The sequence below is a fragment of the Heterodontus francisci genome, chromosome 15, assembly GCF_036365525.1.
Source record: "Heterodontus francisci isolate sHetFra1 chromosome 15, sHetFra1.hap1, whole genome shotgun sequence".
NCBI lineage: Eukaryota > Metazoa > Chordata > Chondrichthyes > Heterodontiformes > Heterodontidae > Heterodontus > Heterodontus francisci.
In genome coordinates this window covers 78,442,316-78,466,235 of record NC_090385.1, presented here as the reverse complement: position 1 = coordinate 78,466,235, position 23,920 = coordinate 78,442,316, and the positions used below count along the sequence as shown (strand labels likewise).

General features: G+C 43.0%; 1 protein-coding gene across 13 annotated transcripts in view; it reads left to right on the top strand.

The window, feature by feature from the left end:
- Positions 1-23,920, top strand: part of elf1 (E74-like ETS transcription factor 1) — a 280,446-nt gene that overhangs the window by 234,398 nt on the left and 22,128 nt on the right. For all 13 annotated transcript variants that reach the window (XM_068047711.1, XM_068047709.1, XM_068047704.1 and 10 more), the window contains one exon: positions 13,842-14,007. In XM_068047711.1, coding sequence (XP_067903812.1) covers positions 13,842-14,007 — 166 coding nt within the window. The remainder of the gene's footprint in view (positions 1-13,841; positions 14,008-23,920) is intronic.

The following is a 23,920-nucleotide window of genomic DNA, read 5'->3' as shown; positions in this document are numbered from 1 at the left end:
TGCTGATCTTCTGTGTTACTTTGCACCTCAGTGGTTGTGAAGCATGTACGTTCTATCTTCCCTGTGGTAGCTTGTGAAAGAACAAAAAACAAATGTGTAATAATATAGCAGTTGAATTACAGTCTGTGTTGAATATCAGACCCTGTCTATGGGTGCAGTTTGCTGCTGTATGGATTAACAAATAGGCCCCGAAGTTATCCACTTGATACAACACAAACACTGAACATGTTGGGTGGAAATTCTCCTGTCTGGTATTTTAATGGTGGTACTAATCTCTTAAAATAGTGAGAGTGTGGTTTAAAATATATGTGCTGTATGTTGGTCTAATTTCAGAATGCCAGTGTACTCCAAATATAACTTTTCATTTTTGTTCTTCATAGAATTGTAAAATTATACAGCAGAGAAGGAGGCCATATGACTCATCTTGCCTGTGCTGGCTTTTTAAAACAGCTATCCAATCTGTTTCTCTACCCTACTCTTTCCCCATAGCCCTTCAAATCTTCCCCCTTCAAGTCCTTATCCAATTCTCTTCGAAAAGTTATTTGTTTCTCCCAGCCTTTCAGGCAGTACATTCCAGATCATAAAATTTACTGCATAATTTTTCCCCCCTTGAGTTACCTCTGCTTCTTTTGCCAATTACCTGAAATCTGTGCCCTAAGGTCACTGACCTTTCTGCCACTGGAAACAGTTTATCCTTATTTACTCCATCAAAACTCATCATGATTTTAAACACCTCTCAAAAATCTCCCTTTAAACTTCTCTAATCCGAGGAGAACAATCCCAGCTTCTTGAGTCTATCCACATGACTGAAGTCCCAAATCTCTGGTACCATTATAATAAATCTCCTCTGCTCACCCTCCAGCGCCTTGACATCTTTCCTAAAATGTGGTGCCCAGAAGTAGACACAATACTTTAGTGGAGCATTTCCATTTTTTTTTCATGATTTTAGCATAGCTTCCTTGCTTTTGTACTCTATGGGTTGAATTTTACGCGGCCCCAACAGGTCAGTTGGTGACGTGGAGGCGGCGTAAAATTGAGCGGGAGGCCTACCCACCCCGCTCCAGCCTCCGGTCAACTTTACGGCAGTCGGGCGGGTTGGGGGAGAATGGTCTGCCCGCCCGAGACCAATCAAGGACCTTAAATGGCCACTTAACGGCCACTTAAGGGCCTGCGCCCACCTCCACAGGTATTTTACCCGTGGCAAGCTGGTGTGCTGGGGACGTGAAAGGCCGCCCAGCGATAGCTGCTGGCCTTTCTGCGCCTTGGCGGGGGCGTGGTCATGGCAGTCGGGCCCAGAGTGCCCAATTGAGGGCCGCCCCCACCTCCCAACCCACCCTCTCACCAGGAAAGGACCGATCCCCCGGTGAGGCAAGCCCAACTTACTTCATCTCTAGGCTCCATGGTGTCGGCTATACTGCAGTCCCAGCAGTGGACACTGCTCCCAGCGGCGCTGATGGGACTAAGAGCTGCCGGCCCGCTGATTGGCTGGCAGCTCACTGAGGCGGGACCTCCTCCCTCAAGTGGGTGGAAGTCCCGCCTTGGGACAATTAAAGCTAGGAGGAAGCTGGTTCGCCACCGACTTTTATGTCGGTGGCGAATTCCCATCCGCCTGAGGTAAAATCCAGCCCTCTGCCTCTATTAATAAAGCCAAGGATCCCATATGCCTTGTCACAACCTTCACAACTTGTCCTGCCACCGTCAAAGATTTGCGTACTATAATCCCCAGGTCTCTTTTATTGCACCCCCTTTAAAATTGTACCATTTCGTTTATATTGCATTTCCTTATTCTTCCTGCCAAAATGTATCCCTTCTCTGCAGTAAATTTCATCTGCTATGTGTTTGCCTGTTTCACCAGTCCGTCCTCCTGAAATCTGTTACTGTCCCCCTCCACTGTTTACTACATTTCAAAGTTTTGTGTCATCTAATGCCTTGGGCTTTAATTTTGCCATTATGTGGAACTTTATCAAACACCTCTTGAAAGTCTGTATGCACAACAACAACCGAACTGCCTTCATCAACCCTCTCCGTTACTTCATCAAATAACTCAATCATGTTAGCCAAGCACAATTTGCCTTGAACAAATTTGTGCTAGCTTTCATTTATTAACCTATATTTTCCCAAGTCGCATTCATTTTGTCCCAGATTATTGTATCTAAAGTTTTCCCCACCACCTGCGTTAGGCTGATTGATCCATAGTTGTCGGTTTTTTCTCTCCCCTTGTTTTCAAACAGCGATGTATTGTTTGCAGCTGTCCAGTCCTCTTGCACCACCCTCATATTCAAGGAGGATTGGAAGATTGTGGCCAGAGCTTCTGCAATTTCCACCCTTGTTTCCCTCAGCAACCTAGGATGCATTACATCCAGATTGAGTGATTTTTATATTTTGAGTGTTGCCAAACTTCTAAGTATCTCCTCTTTATTATTACCCGATCCAATTTCTCTGTGACCTGCTCTTGTACTATGATATTGGTGGCATTTGCTACTTTCGTGAAGATAGATGTGAAGTACTCATTTAGTACGTCTGCCTCCGCAAAAAGATAACCTTTTGTTCTCTAATCGGTTCCATCCTTCCATTGATTACACTCTTTCTATTTATATGTTTATAAAAGACTTTGGATTTCCTTTTATGTTACTCGTTAACCTATTCTCATACACTATCTTTGTCTCTCTTATTTCCTTTTCTGATTGTCCTCTGTACTTTTCTATGTTCGGCTTGATTATCTGAAAGGGAATGAATTTGGGACAGGAAAGGGTGGTGTTATGATCTGTAGAATGGTTGGGTCAAGTTAACCAAAGTCTTTACAATGTGTGGGTGGGACACAGAAAATACAAGTGAATGAATGAGCGAATTGACTATGAAGATGCAGGTTTTTTTCATGAGCCACCTTCAGCTGGGCTGTATCCACGTTTTCCACAATGTTTAACTGAGATTTTAAAGTGGGATAAATGCATGATTTGAACAGTGCAGATACTTGCATGCTGGCCTCATATTGTACAATTCAGCTTTATCCTTGTCTGGTTCAGCATAGCCTTGGCATTTGATTTGAGGATCTAGAACTTTACTTCACACTCTGTAGATCTGCTTCACTATTCTCATCTTCCTTGTAATGGTGGTTGTCAACCATAGAACCATAGAAAAATTACAGCGCAGAAGGAGGCCATTCAACCCATCGTGTACACGCCGGCCGAAAAATCTTGCCGCCCAATCTAATCCTATCTTCCAGCACCTGGTACATAATCTTGCCGGTTACAGCACTTCAGGAGTATGTCCAGGTACCTTTTTAAATGAGTTGAGGGTTTCTGCCTCCAATACATTCCTGGTAGTGAATTCCAGACACCCATCACCCTCCGGGTGAATAAGTTTTTCCTTATGTCCCCTCTAATCCTTCTACCAATCACCTTAAATCTGTACCCCCTGATAATTGACCTCTTCACTAGGGGAAACAGGTCCTTCCTGTCTACTCTATCTAGGCCCCTCATAATTTTGTACACCTCAATTAAATCACCCCTCAGCCTCCTCTGTTCTAAGGAAAACAACCCTAGACAATCTAATTTTTCCTAATAGCTGCAACTTTCAAACCCCGGCAACATTCTTGTATATCTCCTCTGTACTCTCTCCAGAGCGATTATGTCCTTTCTGTAATGTGGTGACCAGAGCTGTACGCAGTACTCCAGCTGTGGCCTAACCAGTGCTTTATACAGTTCCAGCATTACATCCCTGCTTTTGTATTCTATACATCAGCCAATAAAGGAAAGCATTCCATATGCTTTCTTCACCAATCTATCGACCTGTCCTGTCACCTTCAGGGACCTGTGGACATGCACTCCAAGGTGTCTCACTCCTTCTACCCATCTCAATATTCTCCCATTTATTGTGTATTCCCTCGCTTTGTTGTCCTCCTCAAATGCATTGCCTCACACTTCACCAGATTGAATTCCATTTGTCACTTTTCCACCCACTCCAACCAAGCCATTGATATTATTTTGAAGCTACAGCTATCCTCTTCACTATCAACTACACGGCCAATTTTTGTGTCATCAGCAAATTTCCCAATCATACCTCCCACATTTAAGTCCAAATCATTAATATATACCACAAACAGCAAGGGACCCAACGATCAGCACTGTGGAACACCACTGGAAATCGCTTTCCATTTGCAAAAACATCCATCGACTACTGGAGTCATAGTCGTACAACATAGAAACAGGCCCTTCGGCCCACCGCGTCCATGCCGACCATAATGCCTATCTATACTAATCCCACCTGCCTGCATTAATTCCATGTCCCTCTATGCCATGCTCATTCAAGTACCTGTCCAGATGCCTCTTCAATGTCGCTACTGTTCCTGCCTCCACCACCTCCTCAGGCAGCACATTCCAGATACCCACTATTCTTTGTGTGAAAAATTTACCCCTTTGATCCCCTTTAAACCTCCTCCCTCTCACCTTAAATCTATGCCCTCTAGTTTTAATCACCCCTACCACGGGAAACAGACTCTGGCTATCTATGCCTCTCATAATTTTATATAACTCTATCATGTCCCCTCTCAGCCTCCTTCTCTCAAGGGAAAACAGACCCAGCCTATCCAATCTCTCTTGATAACTCAAGCCCTCCAAACCAGGCAACATCCTTGTGAATCTTTTCTGCACCCTGTCTAGCTTAATCACATCTTTCCTGTAGTGTGGTGACAAGAACAGCACACAGTACTCCAAATGTGGCCTAACCAACATTATGTACAACTCTAACATGACGTCCCAAATCTTGTACTGAATGCCTCGACCGATGAAGGCAAGCATGCCATACACCTTCTTCACCACCCTGTCTACCTGTGTTGCCACTTTCAGGGAACTATGTACTTGCACCCCAAGGTCTCTCTGCTCAACAACACTCCCCAGGGCCCTGCCATTCACTGTATATGTCCTGCCCTGGTTTAACTTCCCAAAATGCATCACTTCACACTTGTCTGCATTAAATTCCATTTGCCACTCCCTTGCCCACTTTCCCTGTTGATCTATATCCTGTTGTAACCTTAGACAACCTTCTTCACTGTCCACTATACCACCGATTTTGGTGTCATCTGCAAACTTACTAATCATGTCCCTTACATTCACATCCAATTCATTAATATATATGACAAACAACAGAGAGCCCAGCACCGATCCCTGCAGCACACCACTGGTTACCGGCCTCCAATTTGAAAAACAACTCTCCACTACCACCCTCTGCCTCCTATCACCAAGCCAGTTTTGAATCCAATTTGCTAGCTCACCCTGGATCCCATGTGTTCGAACCTTCTGGACCAGCCTACCATGCGGGACCTTGTCAAAGGCCTTGCTAAAGTCCATATTGACAACATCCATCGCCCTGCCCTCATCAATCCTCTTGGTCACCTCCTCGAAAAACTCAATCAAATTCGTGAGACCTGATTTCCCACACACAAAGCCATGCTGACTATCCCTAATCAGATCATGCCTTTCCAGATGCATATAAATCCTGTCTCTCAGAATCCCTTCCAATAAATTTCCCACCACTGATATAAGGCTCACCGGCCTGTAGTTCCCTGGCTTATCCCTGCTGCCCTGCTTAAATAAAGGCACAACATTAGCTATCCTCCAGTCTTACGGTACCTCACCCATGGCTAACGATGATACAAAAATCTCTGCCAGGGCCCCAGCAATCTCCTCCCTTGCTTCCCATAGCATCCTAGGATACACCTGGTCAGGTCCTGGGGATTTATCCACCTTAATGCACTTCAAACCTCCAACACCTCCTCCTTTGTAATGTTGATATGCTCCAAGATATCGGTGTTCCTACCCTTGAACTCACTAGCTTCCATGAGCTTCTCCACAGTAAATACAGATGAGAAGTATTCATTTAAGACCTCGCCCATTTCCTGTGGCTCCACACATAGATTGCCACACTGATTCTTAAGGGGACCTACTCTCTCCCTCGCTACCCCATTACTTTTAATATACTTATAGAATCTTTTAGGATTCTCCTTTATCTTATCTGCCAGGGAAATGCTACCCTTTGCTTCCTGTTACTGAGCCAATTTTGAATCCAACTGGCCAGATTCCCCTGTATCCCATGGGCTTTGATTTTTCTGACCAGTCTGCCATGTGGGACCTTGTCAAATGCCTTACTAAAATCCATGTAGACCACATCCACTGCACTACCCTCATCAATCCTCCTTGTTACTTCCTCAAAAAACTCAATCAAGTTAGTAAGACACGACCTTCCCTTAACAAATCCATGCTGACTATCCCTGATCAGTCCATGCTTTTCTAAGTGGCAGTTTATCCTGTCCTTCAGAATTGTTTCTAATAATTTACCCACCACCGAGGTCAGACTGACCGGCCTGTAATTATTTGGCCTATGTTAATAATTATCGGCCTATCCCTCGCATCCTTTTTAAACAATGGTATACTGTTCGCAGACCTCCAATCCTTTGGCACCTGGATTTGAAGATGATCTTCAGCGCATCCACTATTTCCTCCCTGGCTTCCTTTAACAACCTGGGATGCAATCCATCCGGCCCTGGTGGTTTATTCACTTTGAAGGATGTCAGATCCTCTAGTACTTCCTCATTCATTATGCTCATCATATCTAATATTTCACACTCCTCTTTTACTACAATGTCTGCATCATCCCTCTCCTTTGTGAAGACAGACACAAAAAATTCATTAAGAACCCTGCCCACATCTTCTGCATCCTTACATAAGTTCCCTTGTACATCTCTGATAGACCCTACCCTTTCCTTAGTTATCCTCTTGCTCTTAATGTACTGATAAAACATCTTTGGGTTTTCCTTGATTTTACTTGCCAATAATTTTTCATGTCCTCTCTTTGCTTTTCTAATTTCCTTTTTTACTTCACCCCTGCACATTCTGTACTCCTAGGCTTTCTAAAGTATGTAGTTTTTTGTGATTGCCGTTAGCTTTCTTTTTCTGCTTTAACTTACCCTGTAAGCTTCTAGATAACCAGAGGGATCTAGATTTGGCAGCGCCACCCTTTATCTGTGTGGGGACATGCTTACATTGTGCCTGTAGAATCTTGCTTTTGATTGCCTCCCACTGGTTTGCCACTGGTTTTCCTTCAAGTAGCTGTATCTAGTCTACTTCCGCCAGATCACCTCTCGGTTTCATAAAATTTGCCTTCCCCCAATTTAGAACTTTTACTCCTGTTTTATCTTTGTCCTTTTCGATGATTATGCTAAAACTAACTGTATTATGGTCACTATCTCCAAAATGGTCACCTACTCCTACTTCATCCACTTGCCCAGCTTCATTACCAAAGACTAAATCTAGAATTGTGCCCCCTCTCGTTGGGCTTGTTACATGCTGGCTAAAAAAGTTCTCTTGAATGAGGTTCAAAAATTGTGTGCCCTCTGTGTCCTTCACGCTGTTTGTATCCCAGTTGATATTGGGGTAGTTGAAATCTCCAACTATTATTGCCCTATAGTTTTTGCACTTAGATATTTGCCTACATATTTTTTTTCTATCTCCCTCTCACTGTTTTGGGGTCTATAATACACTGCTAGTAGTGTGGCCCCTTTTTTATTTCTGATCTCCACTCATACGGCCTCATTTGATGATTCATTTAGCATACCATCCCTCCTCACAGCTGTTACTGATTCCTTAACCAATGATGCTCCTCCCCCTCCTTTTTTATCCCCCCCTCTCTATCCCACCTGAAAACACTATATCCAGGGATGCTGAGCTGCCATTCTTGCCCCTCTTTAAGCCAATTTTCCGTTATGGCAATGATATCGTGTTGCCATGTGTCTATCTGTGCTCTCAGCTCATCGGCTTTATTTACTATACTCCTTGCACTTAAATAAATACCTTTTAACACTGCCAAATTCCTGTGCTGCACACTTTTTAACCTTTGCTTCTTCCGTCTTTCAGAGTCACTCACTAATTTTCTACCACCCGTTCCCTGCCCTGAAATTGTCTTATCTGAAACTGCCCTCAGGTTCCCATCCCGCTGCCAAACTAGTTTAAACCATCCCCAAAAGCACTAGCAAACCTTCCTGCAAGGATATTTGTCCCAGTCCTGTTCAGGTGTAGACCGTCTGACTTGTATAGGTCCCATCTTCCCCAGAACCGGTCGCAATGCCCCAGAAATCTGAAGCCCTCCCTCCTACACCATCTCTCGAGCCACGCATTTATCTGGTGCATTCTCCTATTTCTATACTCACTAGCATGTGGCCTTGGGAGTAATCCAGAGATTACTATCGTTGAGGTTCTGCTTGCCTCTTTCCTAACTCCCTAAACTCGGCCTACAGAACCTCATCCCTCTTTCTTCCTATATTGTTGGTACCAATGTAGACCGCGACCTCTAGCTGTGCACCCTCGCCCTCCAGAATGCTCTGTAGCTGCTCGGTGATATCCATCCAACAACAACCACCATTTGCATTAATATAGTGTGTCAATAGACTAAAAATGCCCATTGTGCTTAAAAATCAGGGAACATTGTGCAGCAGAGATGGGAGATAGTATCAGATGAAGTGAAGAATTAATCAAAGTTGTACTGATCAATAGACTGGAAAACGATGTTCCAGTGTAGAGTTTAAATCACAATCCAATTTAGTTCACCTCACTTCCTGACTCCACTACGCCTCTCCACCATGTACAAGGCACAAGGCAGGAGTGTGATGGCATACTCACCACTTGCCAGGACAGGTGTAGGTGCAACTGTATTCAAGAAGCTTGACACCATCCAGGAAGAAGTCCACTTATCAGCACTTTATCCACTAGGCTAAAGATCCACCACTGGTTCACTGTGACTGCAGTGTACGAGCTACAGAATGCACTGCAGCAACCCACGATGACTTATTTGGCAAAACTGCGAGTGCTATCACCTAGAAGGACAAGGACAGCAGGTGCAATCCAAAGCAATAGGAACCTCGAGAATAGCTTGAGGTGCTGAAGATTCTACTCCTGTTCCAATATTTCTAAAGGTTAAATTTGCCCACTCTGAAGTAACCCCTAGTCGCTGGAAAAGTATTGGGAGTTAGTTGGTTAGTTGTTCTGCCAAGTAAACAAATAGAAATGGTATGTTGTTGGGGAGAAGAGAATTGATGAATGGAGAAAATAGCTATAAAATTGGAGTGTAATATTAGAAGCACAATCTCATGAAACTAGCCTGTGTCCTCCTTGCCCTAGACCATTGCTTTGATCCAGAGCCAGACTATTGGTTTGGGCTTGGTTGTAGTTTCCTGGCCCAGCTTCCATACTTTCAAATATATTAACACACAACACCAAATAGAAATCCTGGTCAATAAAGGAATACTTTTTGAACGGTTGGTCTTTAGCACTTGAGTCAATCCCTTCAGTACTCTGATCCTACTGCTGGCAAAACTAATATGACAGTAAAATTATTACTTATAAATTTGTCTTCAACTGGGAAAATAAATTGAAAAATAAGAGAGCAATCCTTTACGGTGAATGGGCCAGACTGGGGCACTGTAGCAGCAGAATACTGAGTTGCTGCTGTCAACGCGTACACAAATTGATGGGATAGCTTCTAATGATCCGTTTGGCACTGTTTGACTTACAACACCTACTCACTGTGCTGGCTACATCCACTTATAGGAAGGCTACTCAGAAATATTAAAATACAGTGTGAAAATGTTCTTCTTGAACCTCGTGAACATCTCTATGTATCATCAGAGATTTAAATAGGTTTTGCTTTTTGTTTATTTTCAAAACAAGTGAACAAGGGTACATTTATCATATTGCTTATAGTGAGTTTGAAGAGGCAAAATTACATAAAATGTTACAACTATGGGTTCTTTACAGCACCTTCTAAGATACCTCCCACCGGAAGGTGGGAGATCAGGAGAACAACAGTCAGTTTGTCAATAAAGTTGATTGAAACTTGTGCTCAGACTGGGCCCGAGTTTGACAGATGTCTGCTGCCCCCTTCTGGGCATTGTGCTATCTTGCCCCTTTATCAGAACTATGTGTACCTCCAAGGCAAATTGAGGGCACCTTTCCATTTAGGGCTTCTCTAGTTTGGAATGGTGATTTACTATTCTACCACTGGAATAAGGAGAATAAACCTTATGGATTGATGTCAGTCTTACCCAGACTGAACAAGCAGCTTTAATGATAAAAGTACCCAGATGTGCAGCAATAGGGAGCCTATTTACAAAAATGCAACATAACCAAGAACTTTTCAGCACATCTTCAATATTTGATAAAATATTCCTTTTTGTTTTACCAGCCTTCCAATAAAATCTATAAACTGAATTCTTTCTTGTTACAGGATTTCTTTTTAACTCTTTAAATGTTAAGTACTCCAGTGCTCATCTTTGTATTAGCTCATTCCACTGAAATTTGAGTTGAAATGATTTTTTTCTATAATTCCACACTTTAGTGTTTTTAAAATTTTTTTTTCTTAATTTTTTTTGTGGTTATCAAATGTGGTTTTGGGAAATGGAACACTTTCATGTCATGGGAATCATGGCCAGCAGCAAGTACTTCCAGGTTAAGTGTAGCATGGGGTTAATTGGTTGTGTGCAACTCCCTTCTGTCTGTTCTAACCTCGGAAAAGCACCAGTATGAGCATTTTCATTGTCTACATCAGCCATCCTGTGGCCTTTCCGAATGAAATTGCCAATTTACTACCACATTAAGGGCAGCTTTGTGCTCTGGGTACCTAGAAACCTATTTCACATAGGGCCCCTACAGGCATCAGAAAGAAGGCACTGTCAACCTGCAGTCAGGCTGAATTTAAACTGCTCTCATATGAAGAGCATCAATAGCATCCAGTGGATTTTTACTGCCTATTTTTGTAAGTAGGTTATGTGTGTGTGACATGAATTTACTTTTTAAATTACTGTCTGACACCTATACTCATCCCCACAAAACCTTAACCATGTCGTGTTCATAGTACATGTGCTGTTTCTAATGATTTTTTTTTCCATTTATTTATATCATATGGAAAAACAAGCCCAGGTTGTTTTAATGCTCTACTTTCAGAAGTTAGAAATGGTCTGTATATTTAATGAACAAATATTAGTTAAGTAAAGTTTCCTTAAGGTTTAACTTTTGATCTACATCTGACTGACCCTGAGGGGAGCCTCATTTATTAAAACGATTATTGAGAAATCAAGGGGGAAGCCCATAGAGCAGGAAAGCATTTTAGAAAAAAGAGAGAGCTGGAGGTAGATCCAGTAACACCAAGCTTGAGTTTTAAATGGCTGAACAGTTTCACAGTTTTGACATGATGGGGAAAAATGAGTTACTGTAAGAGACTGTTATGAGTCTTAATTTCAACACAGGAAGGAGAAGAAGCATCATGTTAAAAAGCTTAGAAGGAACAGGTTGATGAAACAGAGGAAGACAGAAATGTTGCAGCAAGAAAAGTGAAAATTTTTTATTATTGCTTTTCCTTTTGTGTTGATCAAGGTTGGTGCTTAGGGAATGGTGCCTACTGGCCACAAGATTGTCAACAGGCTGATGTGCACCACATAGCTGTGTTCCTTGGTCATTCTGATATTCCCTTGGATTGAAGCAGTGAGGTGTTAGTTTTAGGTAGAATACTACTTAGTGAAATTAGGCCTGCCCTCTCGGGTAGATGTAAAAGATCCCATGGCATTATTACAGAGAAGAGGAGGGGTGTTTTCCAGTTATCCTGGCCAAGATTTATCCTTCAAAAACAGATTATCTGAAATTATTACATCTTTTTTGGACCTTGCTGTGTGCAAATTGGCTGCTTACATTACAACAGTGACTTTACTTCAAAAAAAAAACTTAGTTGGCTGTAAAGTACTTTGGAATGTCCTGAGGTCATGAAAGCTGATATATAAATGCAAATCTTTTCTTTCATCATATTTAAGATATGAGACTTTAGTATACCAGTCAATGTTCATTGATAATGCAACCTATCTGGTGCTTTGATGCACGACCTCATACTGTCGGGCGAGAGAGTCCCCTGCAGAGTCTCACTTAGGTTTGGAGCAGTACATTAGAGGTAACAGGAATGAGTGACCCAACACCAAATAATGTGTTAAAATAGTAATTTTAAGTAATTATGAAACAATTATTAATAAAAAAGGAAAGAAAAATAACTTTATTAAAAGAAAGGAAGCAAAAGAGTACAGAAAAAAGACATAAAAACTTATAGCACACTGCTATAACCCCAAATTAGTCTGTTCACGACAGCTCCCTAAAATGATACCGTTCCCCCTTGGTACATACATCACCCAGCTTTCGGAGAACCTTGCACCAGGGTGGACTGTCCAGTCAGTCACTCCATCAACGTCCCTTCCTCCATAGTCTTCAGTGGATGACTAGTCCGCTTCGGCTGCAGCCCCCAACATTGAATGCTGTGCCCCTTTAAGTCCAATTTCTGGCTCCATTCCAGCTTTCCAAGGCCTCCATCAGACTTTCTCAAAACAAGAGTCTGACAACCATGAATCCTTATCAAATTCCTCTCAGAGGCATTATGAGGCTGTTTGCACTGTTTACACATCCTTTGTTGGTGTCTCTCACTTGCCATCAATTAGGTTATACTGTCCATCAATTAAACTCCATCTTCTGACTTCACACCGTAGTGGACCACTCCATGTGCAAGGTTATCCATTGTCCTGGCTTCTTGTTCATGGGTCATCGAATACCGTAAGAACTGACTTCTCTTTAAATAATAGGAAACAACTGTTATTTTTAAGAGAAAACAGTAGTTAGACAAAATAACAGTCGTGCATGGCCTGGTATGACCAGCATAAAAACAAAAGGAAAAAGTTTTTGTTGGGGAGAAACAAATTCATACTATTGACTGCCATTGATTACATAATTGTGCTCTGATTAAGTCAAGTAATTAATCAATCACACTTCATTTCGATGTTGCACCTCACAATTAAGTAATTGCTTTTAATAGCGATTAATATTTTGTTACCACAAAGTTGTGTGTTAAAGGGTGGAGTGGAATTCAAACTTACTTTTTTCAGGTTGGGCATCTTTTGAAAAATGTTGAAACCTTAATACTGCAAGCTACAGCTTTAAAAATAATGTGATAGTTTGCAAAGCATCATTTAAAAATTCACGACAGGTTTAAAAAAAAAATCGAAAGCAAGGCAGAAGTAAAATGCAAAAACATAAAAAGTACAAAAGGTAGTGGCTGCAGGCCTCAGGCCAACAAGACCCAGACTGGAAGGTCAACAATGAATGTCCCAGAATAGTCAAAAAAAAAGATGCAATAAGAATTAGAACATTGGTCAATGAGTGGCAATCAGATATTCTGAGTAAAGTGGCTGTGGTTTTCTTTTGAGAACAGATCAAGTAAACTTGCAGTTTCTTTTAAAATTTTGAAGTCGTCTATAGCTAACCCCAAAACCTGCTTAAAATAATGTGAGGTGACACCTTCTGGAATTGACACCTTGCATGTATTTTGAGATCTGTTAATTGTATGGGGGCGTCTTGATGTGTTGCAGTCATTTATGTAGCTGCCCTTCGTCACCACGTGGAAAATAAAGCCATCTTTGCGTCAGTATTAAGTGGCATGTTTTGATGTTGCACCTCACAATTAAGTAATTGCTTTTAATAGCGATGAACGTTTTGTTACAACAAGGTTGTGTGTTAAAGGGTGGAGTGGAATTCAAACTGACTTTTTTCAGGTTGGGCATCTTTTGAAAAATGTTGAAACCTTAATACTGCAAGCTACAGCTTTAAAAATAATGTGATATTCTTGGTTTAGGATGCATTGCAAGCAGGTGAACTCCGAACATGTTGAACTTTGTGGGAGCAGCAGCTGTTTCTTCGCTGTATGTTTTCTGCTGCTTTCCCTTTAAACCTGTTGATTGTCTGTCTCTTGTTTTTCTTTATTTATCTTAGCTTGAAGACTCTTTGTCGTTTCCTGCTGTAATAGTAGAACAAGTGCCGAACACAGACTTGTTCTATTCTAGCCTGGATTGTGATGAGGTTACCACCAGGATGATGGGCGATACGTCTTTGGATGTTGTTGAAGAACAAATAATAGAGGACAACATTGGTCTTTCAGGTGTGTATCTTGTTGGGGTGCTCTAGTAGTACTAGTTTGCTTTATATTTGGAATGGGCTGCAGTGCATCACTTGGAAGGTAATTTATGGCAATTCGTAGCCAGCTGGAGAAGGTGAGTTTTTAATTCCTGCCTCTTTCCCTTTTTGTTACATGTTAGCCTCAACTCAGTGGTAGCACTGTCGCCTCTGAATGAAAATGTTGTGTGTTCAAGTCCCACTCTAGCACATGGACATCAGCATATAATCCAGGCTGACACTCCAGTGCCAGCAATGTGGCAGTGCCACATCGGCTGAGGTGCTGCCTTTCAGAAAAGACATTAAACCGAGGCCCCTGTCTGCTCTCTTAGGTGCGTGTAAAGGATCCCACGGACCTATTTTGAAGAATTATATGGGAGTTCTTCTCTGTGGTCTTGGCCATTATTTACCTTTCCACCAACAACACTTAAAAAAAAAAAATTAACTGTTCATTATTTCATAACTGTTTGTAGGAGCTTGCTATGTGCAAATTAGCAGCCCGGTTTCCTACGTTAAAACAGTGTCTACACTTCAGAAGCACTTCATTGGCTTTAAAGTACTTTGGGACGTCCTATGGCCGGGAAAGGCACTGTATAAATATTTATTTATTTTTCTCTATTGTATTTGCGTTTCAGGTTTAACTGTGGCCGGCTGGGTTTCCTGTGACCCACTCCACCCCGACCCCTGAGATCCGGGCTGCGACCCCCCCACTCCCAACTTGGAATCTGACCTCCCTCACCTTGTGCTAGGGTTTGGACCTACTTGGTCCTGCGGCCTCCTCCAGAGTGCTCCCTGTTCAACTGCAAGCCAGGCCTGTCAATCTGGGTAACTTTCTTGCAGGAAGCCTGACGGTAATGAAAGCCACAGTCAGTGGAGTTAAATCTCCACAGCAAGCAGGGAAACCTAAACTTCTGTGCTTCCCATTTGCTACATACTGCCCCCGCCCCCCAAATACTCCCAGCGCATCAGAATGTTAAAAATCTCCCCCTTGGTACTGGAGGATTGAAATCCAATCTCCACCACTTACACTGTCCATGTCTATCGGCCAACTATATCGGGAAAATGGCTTTGACTGTTTGTGCTTTCCATTGAATTTGATTACAAAGGCAGTGTTTAAAACATGTTAAACACACTGGCAATTTTGGGAAGAGTATGGCAAATTGTTTTCCTTACTCCCATTTGGTTTCATAAAATTTTGTTTCCTTTCAGTCAGATCCAGCTATAGATCTAATCAAGTAGATTTTTAATGGTCCTAAGGCGCGTGAACTCAGGAAGAGAGAAATTGCAGGCCTGCAGCCTGGAACATATATAGTTAGTCACACCTCTGCCTTCCTGCCATTGCTTTGTTGTAACCTCCACTGCCAATAATGGACAAATCACCTTAACACCAACATGCCCACTGTAAATGGTGGAGACTGTATGAGGAAAGCCCAAAGTAACTTTGCTTCGAGCCTTGGGTAAAGCATGAATATATGGTGCTGCATATGAGTACAAATTGTGCAAGGCAAATTTAGGAATGATATGAGGAAGCATCTCTTCATGTACCATGTGTTAACGCTTGGATTAATGCGAAAAACACAATATTCGGTTTGTAAGTCAAGGGGGTTGCATTGAACCATCCCAATGGTTACATTGTCAGTAGATATTGGGTATACAGTGTGAGTCTACTCTGGTATTTAAAGAGGCATGGGATCCATTTACAGAACAGACTGATGCCACTGAACCTGAGAAAGTATTTAAGACAGGACCCTAAACTTATAACTCGCACTTTTCTTGCCTCGTGTACACTATCTAGGTGAATTGAAGTTAATTTGCAGCTGTTCTGTTCCTTTAATGTTGTAGTAAAGCAGTTTCCACTTTGCAGTGAAATAAAAGTGCCTATGTAGCCCAGCAAGGTGACTTCATAGAGTATTACAGAGGAAGATTGAAAGCTTTGGTAATTAGGGGATTGTACCTCCTATGTTCAGCAAAAGTTTCCTTAAATTTTTACTTTAACGACTTGTTTTTAGTGTTGTGTCTGTGCATTTTAAAATTCATCTGTTGCATAAATATGTCCAGTGGGCAAGAAATGGTTTTGGAGAAAAAGGCCAATTAATTTTTCCATGTGACTTCTTCAAAACTCTGCTCCAAAGTTTTGTTTTGATTATTTGACTCTCCTTTTCTCCCCCCTCGTCTGAAACGACATAAAAATGGAAAAAAGTTAATTTAAAATAGCTAAATTGGCACACTCTAAATCCAAGCAATCCCGCAGCCGATTCTGGGTTATCATGGGCTCTGGGGACAGGACAGGTGCGCTATTGAATCAGTTTTGTTTTGCGAATGTTGTGATTATTGTAGATGCATGGTGTTACATAGTGTCAGGCCACTAATGAACATGATGGGGGTGGATTTCTTGGGAGGTTCTCCCCTTTAATCTCCGTAAATTTGGTAGAAAAGCCATTTATGCAGTTTTTTTGGGGGCTTTCCACAGCTCTTCTGCCAAATTTGCAGTGGATAAGCAGGAGGAGGTTTCACAGGAATTCATCCCCAGTGTAGCTGAGGTTAGATTTTAAACAAAAGAAACGAAATGATGTAAAGGTGCATTTGAGGTCCTTACAACTACTTTTATTTTCAAATTAAAATATGATATCCCTTCCAGGAGAAATTATTTTTGGCTTGAAGGTAGAATAAAACAAGCTTAAAATATGCATCAAATAAAGTGTAAAAAAAAATGCAATTGCCTGGCAGGGGGACAGGAAGGAATGACCCCCAGATCCCAACGGATAATAAGTCATGTGGCGTCAATTCATATCCCCTTTCATTAATTTATTAATTCCTCACTTGCTGAACACTCTTGCGTACTTAGGTATTTTTTCTGCTATGAAAGTTAGAATACAACAGCTTAAGTTATGACTAACATGTGTCCCACTGAACACTTCATCTAACACCTTGTCTTTTTAAGTTATAAAACCTATCCAAGAGGCTTTTATTTTTGAGTTGTCAGCTTTTATGAAGTTGTTTGTCATCTTTTACGGGATTTATAGTTGTTAGTATGCATTTTAATCCTTTTGAAATGCTAAGTTAGACTTTGTAAGGAATTATCTTGCCCTAGCATGAGGCATTGCATCCTGCTGCTCGGAGTATAGGATTATACCTTTGCACAGGTCAAAGGTTAAACTCGTCAATAGTTGACTATGTTAAAGAAAAGGAAAGGACTTGTTTTTATGTAGCGCCTATCTCAACCTTGGATGTCCTAAAGCTTCACAGCCAAAGAAGTACTTCTGATGCATAGTCCCTGTTGTAATGTAGAAAATACAGCAGCCAAATTCCACACAGAAAGATCCCACAAACAGCAATGAGATAAATAACCAAATAATCTGATTTTTAGTGATGTTGGTTGAGGCTTCAAGTAGCACCATGGCATCTTTTACATTTACCCGAGCAGGCATATAGGGCCTGGGTTTAATGTTTCATCCAAATGGCAGCATCTTTGATAGTGCAGATCTTGTCAGTACTGTCCTGAAGTGTCAGCCAAGAGTTTGTGCTTAGTTGTCTTTTTCATCTGCCAGATGCAGCAACCTTTAGTTTTCACATAAGTGAATCAATTTCTGCAGGAATCTGATCAGAGGGCTAAATTTTTGGGGCCTCCCCCCAGAGGTGAGAATGGAGCGATTGGGGGGTGAAAATACCAGTGCCAGGCAGCGTGTCATTTACAGAACACTGTTCCAGGTGCCATTTTGGAGGAGACAGGTTTGGGGCCTGGGAAGGCTGCCCACCCCTACAAGATGGGCAGGCAATTCAGCTCACTAAGAGCCTTATTAAATGGATTTTCTAGTTGACCTCCAGTTTCCTGACATGATAGGGGGCAGATCAACTGCCTGGAGGTGGACACCCACTGGTAGGCTGGGGTGCTAGTGCTCCTGGCAGGCCTACAGGCCCTCCCTGCCTGCCTGAGTAGGGGTACAGCCAAAGACCACCTTGTAGAGCACTGCCTGCTACAGTGGTGGCCTAACTGCTTTTTGTTTTTGTTTTATTAAATTTTTTAAGAAGTGGCTGAGAGGCACCTTCTTGTTGAAGCACTCTCCCAGTTTGTACTGCAGTCGGATGCTTCACTGAGGCTGGAAGGCCTCTGATTGACCCTCCAGCTTCGAGAGCCTGTCTGCTGCCCATATTGAACAGTAAACCCGTCTCCATGCCAATTAAGTGCTTCCCCACTTGAAAATCTTAACTTTCATCCTTGAACTGCTGCAGTCAGTATGGCGCAGGTGCTTTCACAATCAAGTTAAAATGAAAGTGTGATTGCAAATACAATGCAATCTATAGAAATTAAATCCCAAGCACTGGATTCAGTCTATATGTACACTGGCAATCACCATGGGTTCTGGATTATAGCCAAAAGAAGCTGGTCACATGGCTGATTCTGTCATGTCATCATAAAAGTAAATCATTCTTATTGCTTTGTCTTGGGCACTGTGGAGTGAAACTTGTGCCAGGACACCAACCGGACTTTTGTAACTGGCCCCATTATTTCTGTATACTTGTGTGTCCCCACACAAAGCACAGGTATATCTGGATTCTGAGACTTGAATTTAGTGATTGTTCATACAGCAAATTCTTAATCTCGATCAGCTCCATGGGCCAGAGGTCAGGCATCAAAAGGGAGGAAGGGGAAACTAGAGGGAATGTCACCCTGGACCACTTGTGTTGTTAACAGGAGGCTGCAGCCTAGACTTCTAATTGAAGAAATATGCCTGTCTGTGTCTGTCTGTCTGGTTGTGTGGGTGTGTGTGCACGCGTGTGCATGTGGTTAGTGAGGTATTTAATAACATCAGATGGAAAAAAAAAGCAGAACCATTATAGTGTGTTAAATACAACCAATTCAACTATTGGTTCACATCAGATCATAGAAAGATCAGCCTTAGTGCTCTGTCATATAATCAATCAGGAGAAGTGTTTTGGCTGCTGCTCTCTTACCGCAGCTGACTGCACAGGTTGATGAAGACAAAGTGCAGCTTATTGAGATAACCCATGTTTTCAAGAGCCAGTGCAGGAAGAGAAGAATTGTGAAGTGCCAGCACTAACTGGCTTAAAAAATTAATTGTGTTTTTTAAATGGTACATTTACTGACAATAAAAAAAGTAGCCCTACTAACTATTCAGTTCCTTCTCCCCTCCCCCCATCTGACACATTCTTCTCTCCCGCTGAAGGTAGTGACTCATGCACTTATATAGCTTATTGGGTGCTAGCAGCCCTCCTGTGCTTCAATCAGGGAGCATTCTTCAGGAGCAAGCATGGGCAGTAAGTTTTGATGGGCTTGATCCAGTCTTCATCCAACTATTAACATGGAAATGCACACATGCTTTCCAGCAGAAGTTACTTCATAATTGAGAGTGGGAATCCTGGGAGTCCACAAGCCCTTGTTAACTGTCTGGTTATATTGAAAGCAACTCAAGTTCCAAACCCAATGCCAACCAAGCTGAGATTCGTTAATTCAGTCTTGACAAGAGGTCAAATCTGGACCCTCGATCTAGTCTGTATAGTGTCCTACCACATCACGCAATGGATTTGACACCGAGCCATCGGGGAGAGTACCTGTAAGAATTTTTCTTAATCAAAAAAAAGTGCAGTAGTGAGGGAGTGCTGCATTCAAAGGTGCCATCTTTTGGATGAGACATTAAACCTTTCAGGTGGATGTAAAAGATCCCTCGGCACTATTCCAAGAAGAGCAAAGGAGTTCTCATGGTGTCCTGGCCAACATCTATCCCTCAACCAACATCACTAATACAGATTATCTGGTTATGTACCTCATTGCTGTTTGTGGGAGCTTGCTGTGTACAAATTGGCTGCTGCATTTACCTACATAGCAACAATGACTACACATCAAAAGTACTTAATTGGCTATAAATTGCTTTGCGATGTCGTGATGTCATGAAAGGTGCTATATAAATGCAAGTTCTTTCTTTGTTGACTATTACTTCCTTGGTTGTTACTTATGTAGCTTGTATGTGTTTAGTAGGCTAGGCTGTTTTAGGTTGTATATATAGATTAGATTGTGTAAATAGGTTGTTTAACGTGTTTTGAGTGACAAGTTATTCTTGTCGACTGTAGTGTCTCTCTCCGTCTGTGTAACTGATGATAGGGATCTGACATGTTCCCCACACCACTCTGCTAGGAAGGAGCCTGTGTTACAGAATGGATGAATGTGGCCATTTGGGTCAGAGCTAGAAGTATAGTAGATATTAGCGAGCCATAGCAGGAATTCAACATGAGGGAATGCCGTAGACTTAAATACCTCCGATAAACTTTATAACTGAGCAATTGCTCATCATTTGGCAATATAGGGGAATGTACAAGACCAGAAAGAGACCATTGTGACCCATCTGGCTGGTACCAGTGTGCAAGCAATCTCATTGCATAATTCATTTCATACCTATCTGAGTCAGAAACATGTAGGTTCAAGCCCCACTCTAAAGGCTGAATTTTCATGGGGGCAGGAAACAGGAATCGGGACTGTTTCTGGGTCGTGAACCTGCCCCCAGTGAGGGGGTGGGGGGGAGCAGAAACAGTCACTCTTTGGAATTTTGACCGGGGTTCCCCCTTAATTGACATGGAGACAGGTTCCCTGTCCAACTAAGGTGAGCAGAGGCCAATTAGAGCCTTCCAGCTTGAGAGGAGCTACAGGAGAGGGTAAGTAACTGAGGGCGCTTCAACATGGAGGCACCCTCTCACCAACTTTATAAAAATCTTATAATAAAAACATGGCAGGGGGGAAAGCCCCCTAGAGGGAGGCCTTTGCACCCAGGCCTTTGTACGCACCCAGGCAGGCAGGCATGGAGTGCCTGTAACATATGGTTAACAAGGCTTTTAATGAGCCTAATTGGCTGTCCTACTCATTGGGACGGGTAGCCATGTCAGACTGAGCCTGCCTTGGCAAAAATGGCAAATGCCGGGAACATGGTCAGGGAACTGGCACACTGTCTGGCACTGGTATTTTCGGGCTCTGTCCACCTCCATTCCCGACCTTGGCAGACCCTGAAAATTCAGCCCTAAGACTTAGAGCATAATATAGACTGACACTTAGAGTGCTACTGAAGGAGTTGCACTTTGTTGGAGGTGCCATCTTTTAAATGAGAAGTTCAACCAAGGCGTCATCTGCTTCTTGGGGTAGATTAAAAGATCCCACTGTACCTTTTTGAAGATGAGTAGGGAGTTCTCCCAGATAACATTCATTCCTCAGCCAACACAAACAAGACAGCTTAACCAGTCATTCACCTCACTGCTATGTTGAGGCCCTTGCTGTGTGCAGATTGGCTGCCACATTTCTCTACAAACCAACATTGACTACCCTTCAAAAGTAATCCATTAGCTATGAAGGGCTTCAGGATTTCCTGAGGGCGTGGAATGAACAATATAAATGCAAAATTTTACTCTATCAGATTTTTCACAAGGTGCATGTCCAGCACTTTCTTGAATTTGCTGATATCAGTGGCTGGATTTTTAATTCTGATCAGGGTCCAGATCGGAGGCGGGCAGGCACGGAATTTGGCACCGCTGGCCTCTGTGCTGGTTCGCCACCACGATCCTGACCACAAGCTGTTTAAATGAGGGCTGATTGGGCTCGGATCGTCTGCCCACTGCTTCCTGGCGGGCAGCCAATTGAGGCCAATTAGTGACAATTATGGGGCCTATTAAGACCCTGTTCCCGTGCTGATTGGAATTTCCAATCGGCGATGTGAGCAGCCCATGTTCAGGCCAACGTGGTGGGCTCAGGGTGGGAGCTGGGTGGGGAGGGGTGGAAGGGGCACAATGGATCACATGCAAGACCCCCAGACCCATAAGAGTCACCAGGCCACAGCTGCGGCCATTAGAGGGGTTCCACCTTCAGAATCACAGTCAAATAGCTGTGGCTTTTTAAAACTTGCAAATAAAACTTAGCTGGCCTTTTTCCGCCCCCCCCCCCTCTCCATCTTCAGATTGGCAGCTCCCACCTCGATCACCGAGTGCTGGACAACCTCCCATTGGAGTGTCGGGAGCATGCCTGCCATCCCTGATTGGATGGCAAGCCCGCTTCCGGGCCTTTAATTGGTTGAGGATTTGAAAATCCCAGTGGGCGTGCTTAAAGCAGGCTGTGTGGGGTCGGGACCTAGAACCAGCTCCCATTTCCGGTTCCCAACCCCTGATTGAAAATCCAGCCCCAGCAGTCCCCGATGCCTGCATTATACATTCACCATACTCTGCATAAAGTAGTTCCAGTCCACATTTGAAACTCTGCCTTTTCTGTAGAGAGACATAATTGTTCCCGTAAAACAGTTCTGCATCCTTGCCAATGAGGTGTGATTAATTGATTTTTTAAATTATATATGTTCATCAAGCAATAATAAATACAAGTGTCTATGTAAAGTTTATTTTCCCTTCTGACTTTGTTTTGTTTCTAGAGACTAGAAGAACAGTCTTTCTGTGCAAAGATATCTCGGACGGCGCAGTGGTTAGCACCGCAGCCTCACAGCTCCAGCAACCCGGGTTCGGTTCTGGGTACTGCCTGTGCGGAGTTTGTGTGTTTCCTCCCACAGTCAAAGACTTGCCGGTTGATAGGTAAATTGGCCATTGTAAATTGCCCCTAGTGTAGGTAGGTGGTAGGAGAATTGAGGGAAGGTGGGGATGTGGTAGGGAATATGGGATTAATGTAGGATTAGTATAAATGGGTGGTTGATGGTTGGCACAGACTCAGTGGGTCAAAGGGCCTGTTTCAGTGCTTTATCTCTCTCTCTGACTCTAAATATAATTGTGTTCACAGAGGAATACTGTATGGTCAGTGGGTCAAATGGACCACATATTCACAATTGGTGAACAGAGATTGGTGAAATTGTTGATGAATACTGCTGGTGACTTTGATAAATTTGCAGCATCTTGCAATGTTCACCACAGACAAAAAAAGTCCTTTGGTAGGCAATTTTCCAACTGTTGAAATTATTTGTACCCAATGTCACAATGCGAGTTGTCCATTTCCCCACGCCCACCCCCTTCTCTCTCTGGATTTGATTCTTTGCCCACCCCAAAATTGCTTGTTAAACAAGCAATCTAAATTTGTTCTGGCACTTGGCACTGTGTGAGAGGTCAGCCCCATGCCTGCTTTATCTGTGGGATTCTGAATTATTGTAGTCAGAAAAGCCTGAGATGCGTGAAGAAACACACAAGAATTGGAGATTCTTGTTTCCAGTGGGTCAGCCAATTCTTTCTCTTCCTCATTCAAATGGTGCACCTCAAACAGCACATTATATCAAGGGCGTCTTGAACAAAATCTGCTTCCAGTTCCTTTTCATTAGAGAAATATTATCATGTCAAGTTTATTAGAATTTATACAAAGGTCAGGGTGTTATTATGTCAATGTTAATGGGTAGTGTAGTACTATGGTTGTAATTGTATTTTACAGAGCAGCAGGGAATAAATTTTAATGGCACGGGATGAATATCTAAGTCTTTATTGAGATCATTTTAAAGTGGAACAGAATAGACACTATGGCTGAATTTTACGCCACCCCAGCCGGTCGGATGGTGGCGTGGGGGCGGCGTAAAGTTGAGCGGGAGGCTCTGGGAGGCCTACCCGCCCACTCCCGCCACCGGTCAACTATAAGGCGGTTGGGCAGGGGGTGGGGACGGGGGAAACGGCCCACTTGCCCGAGGCCAATCAGGTCCCTTAAGGGCCCTTGCCCGCCTCCATGGGTATTTTACCTGTGGCAAGCAGGGGGTGCTGGGGATGTGAAAGGCCACCAAGCGATAGCTGCCGGCCTTTCTGCACCCCGGGGAGGGGGGGACTATGGCAGGCCACACAGGATGCTCGATTGAGAGCCCCCCCCCCCTCCTCAAACAACCACTTCAACCTCACCAGGGAAGGACCGATCCTCCTGGTGAGGCAAGCCCAAC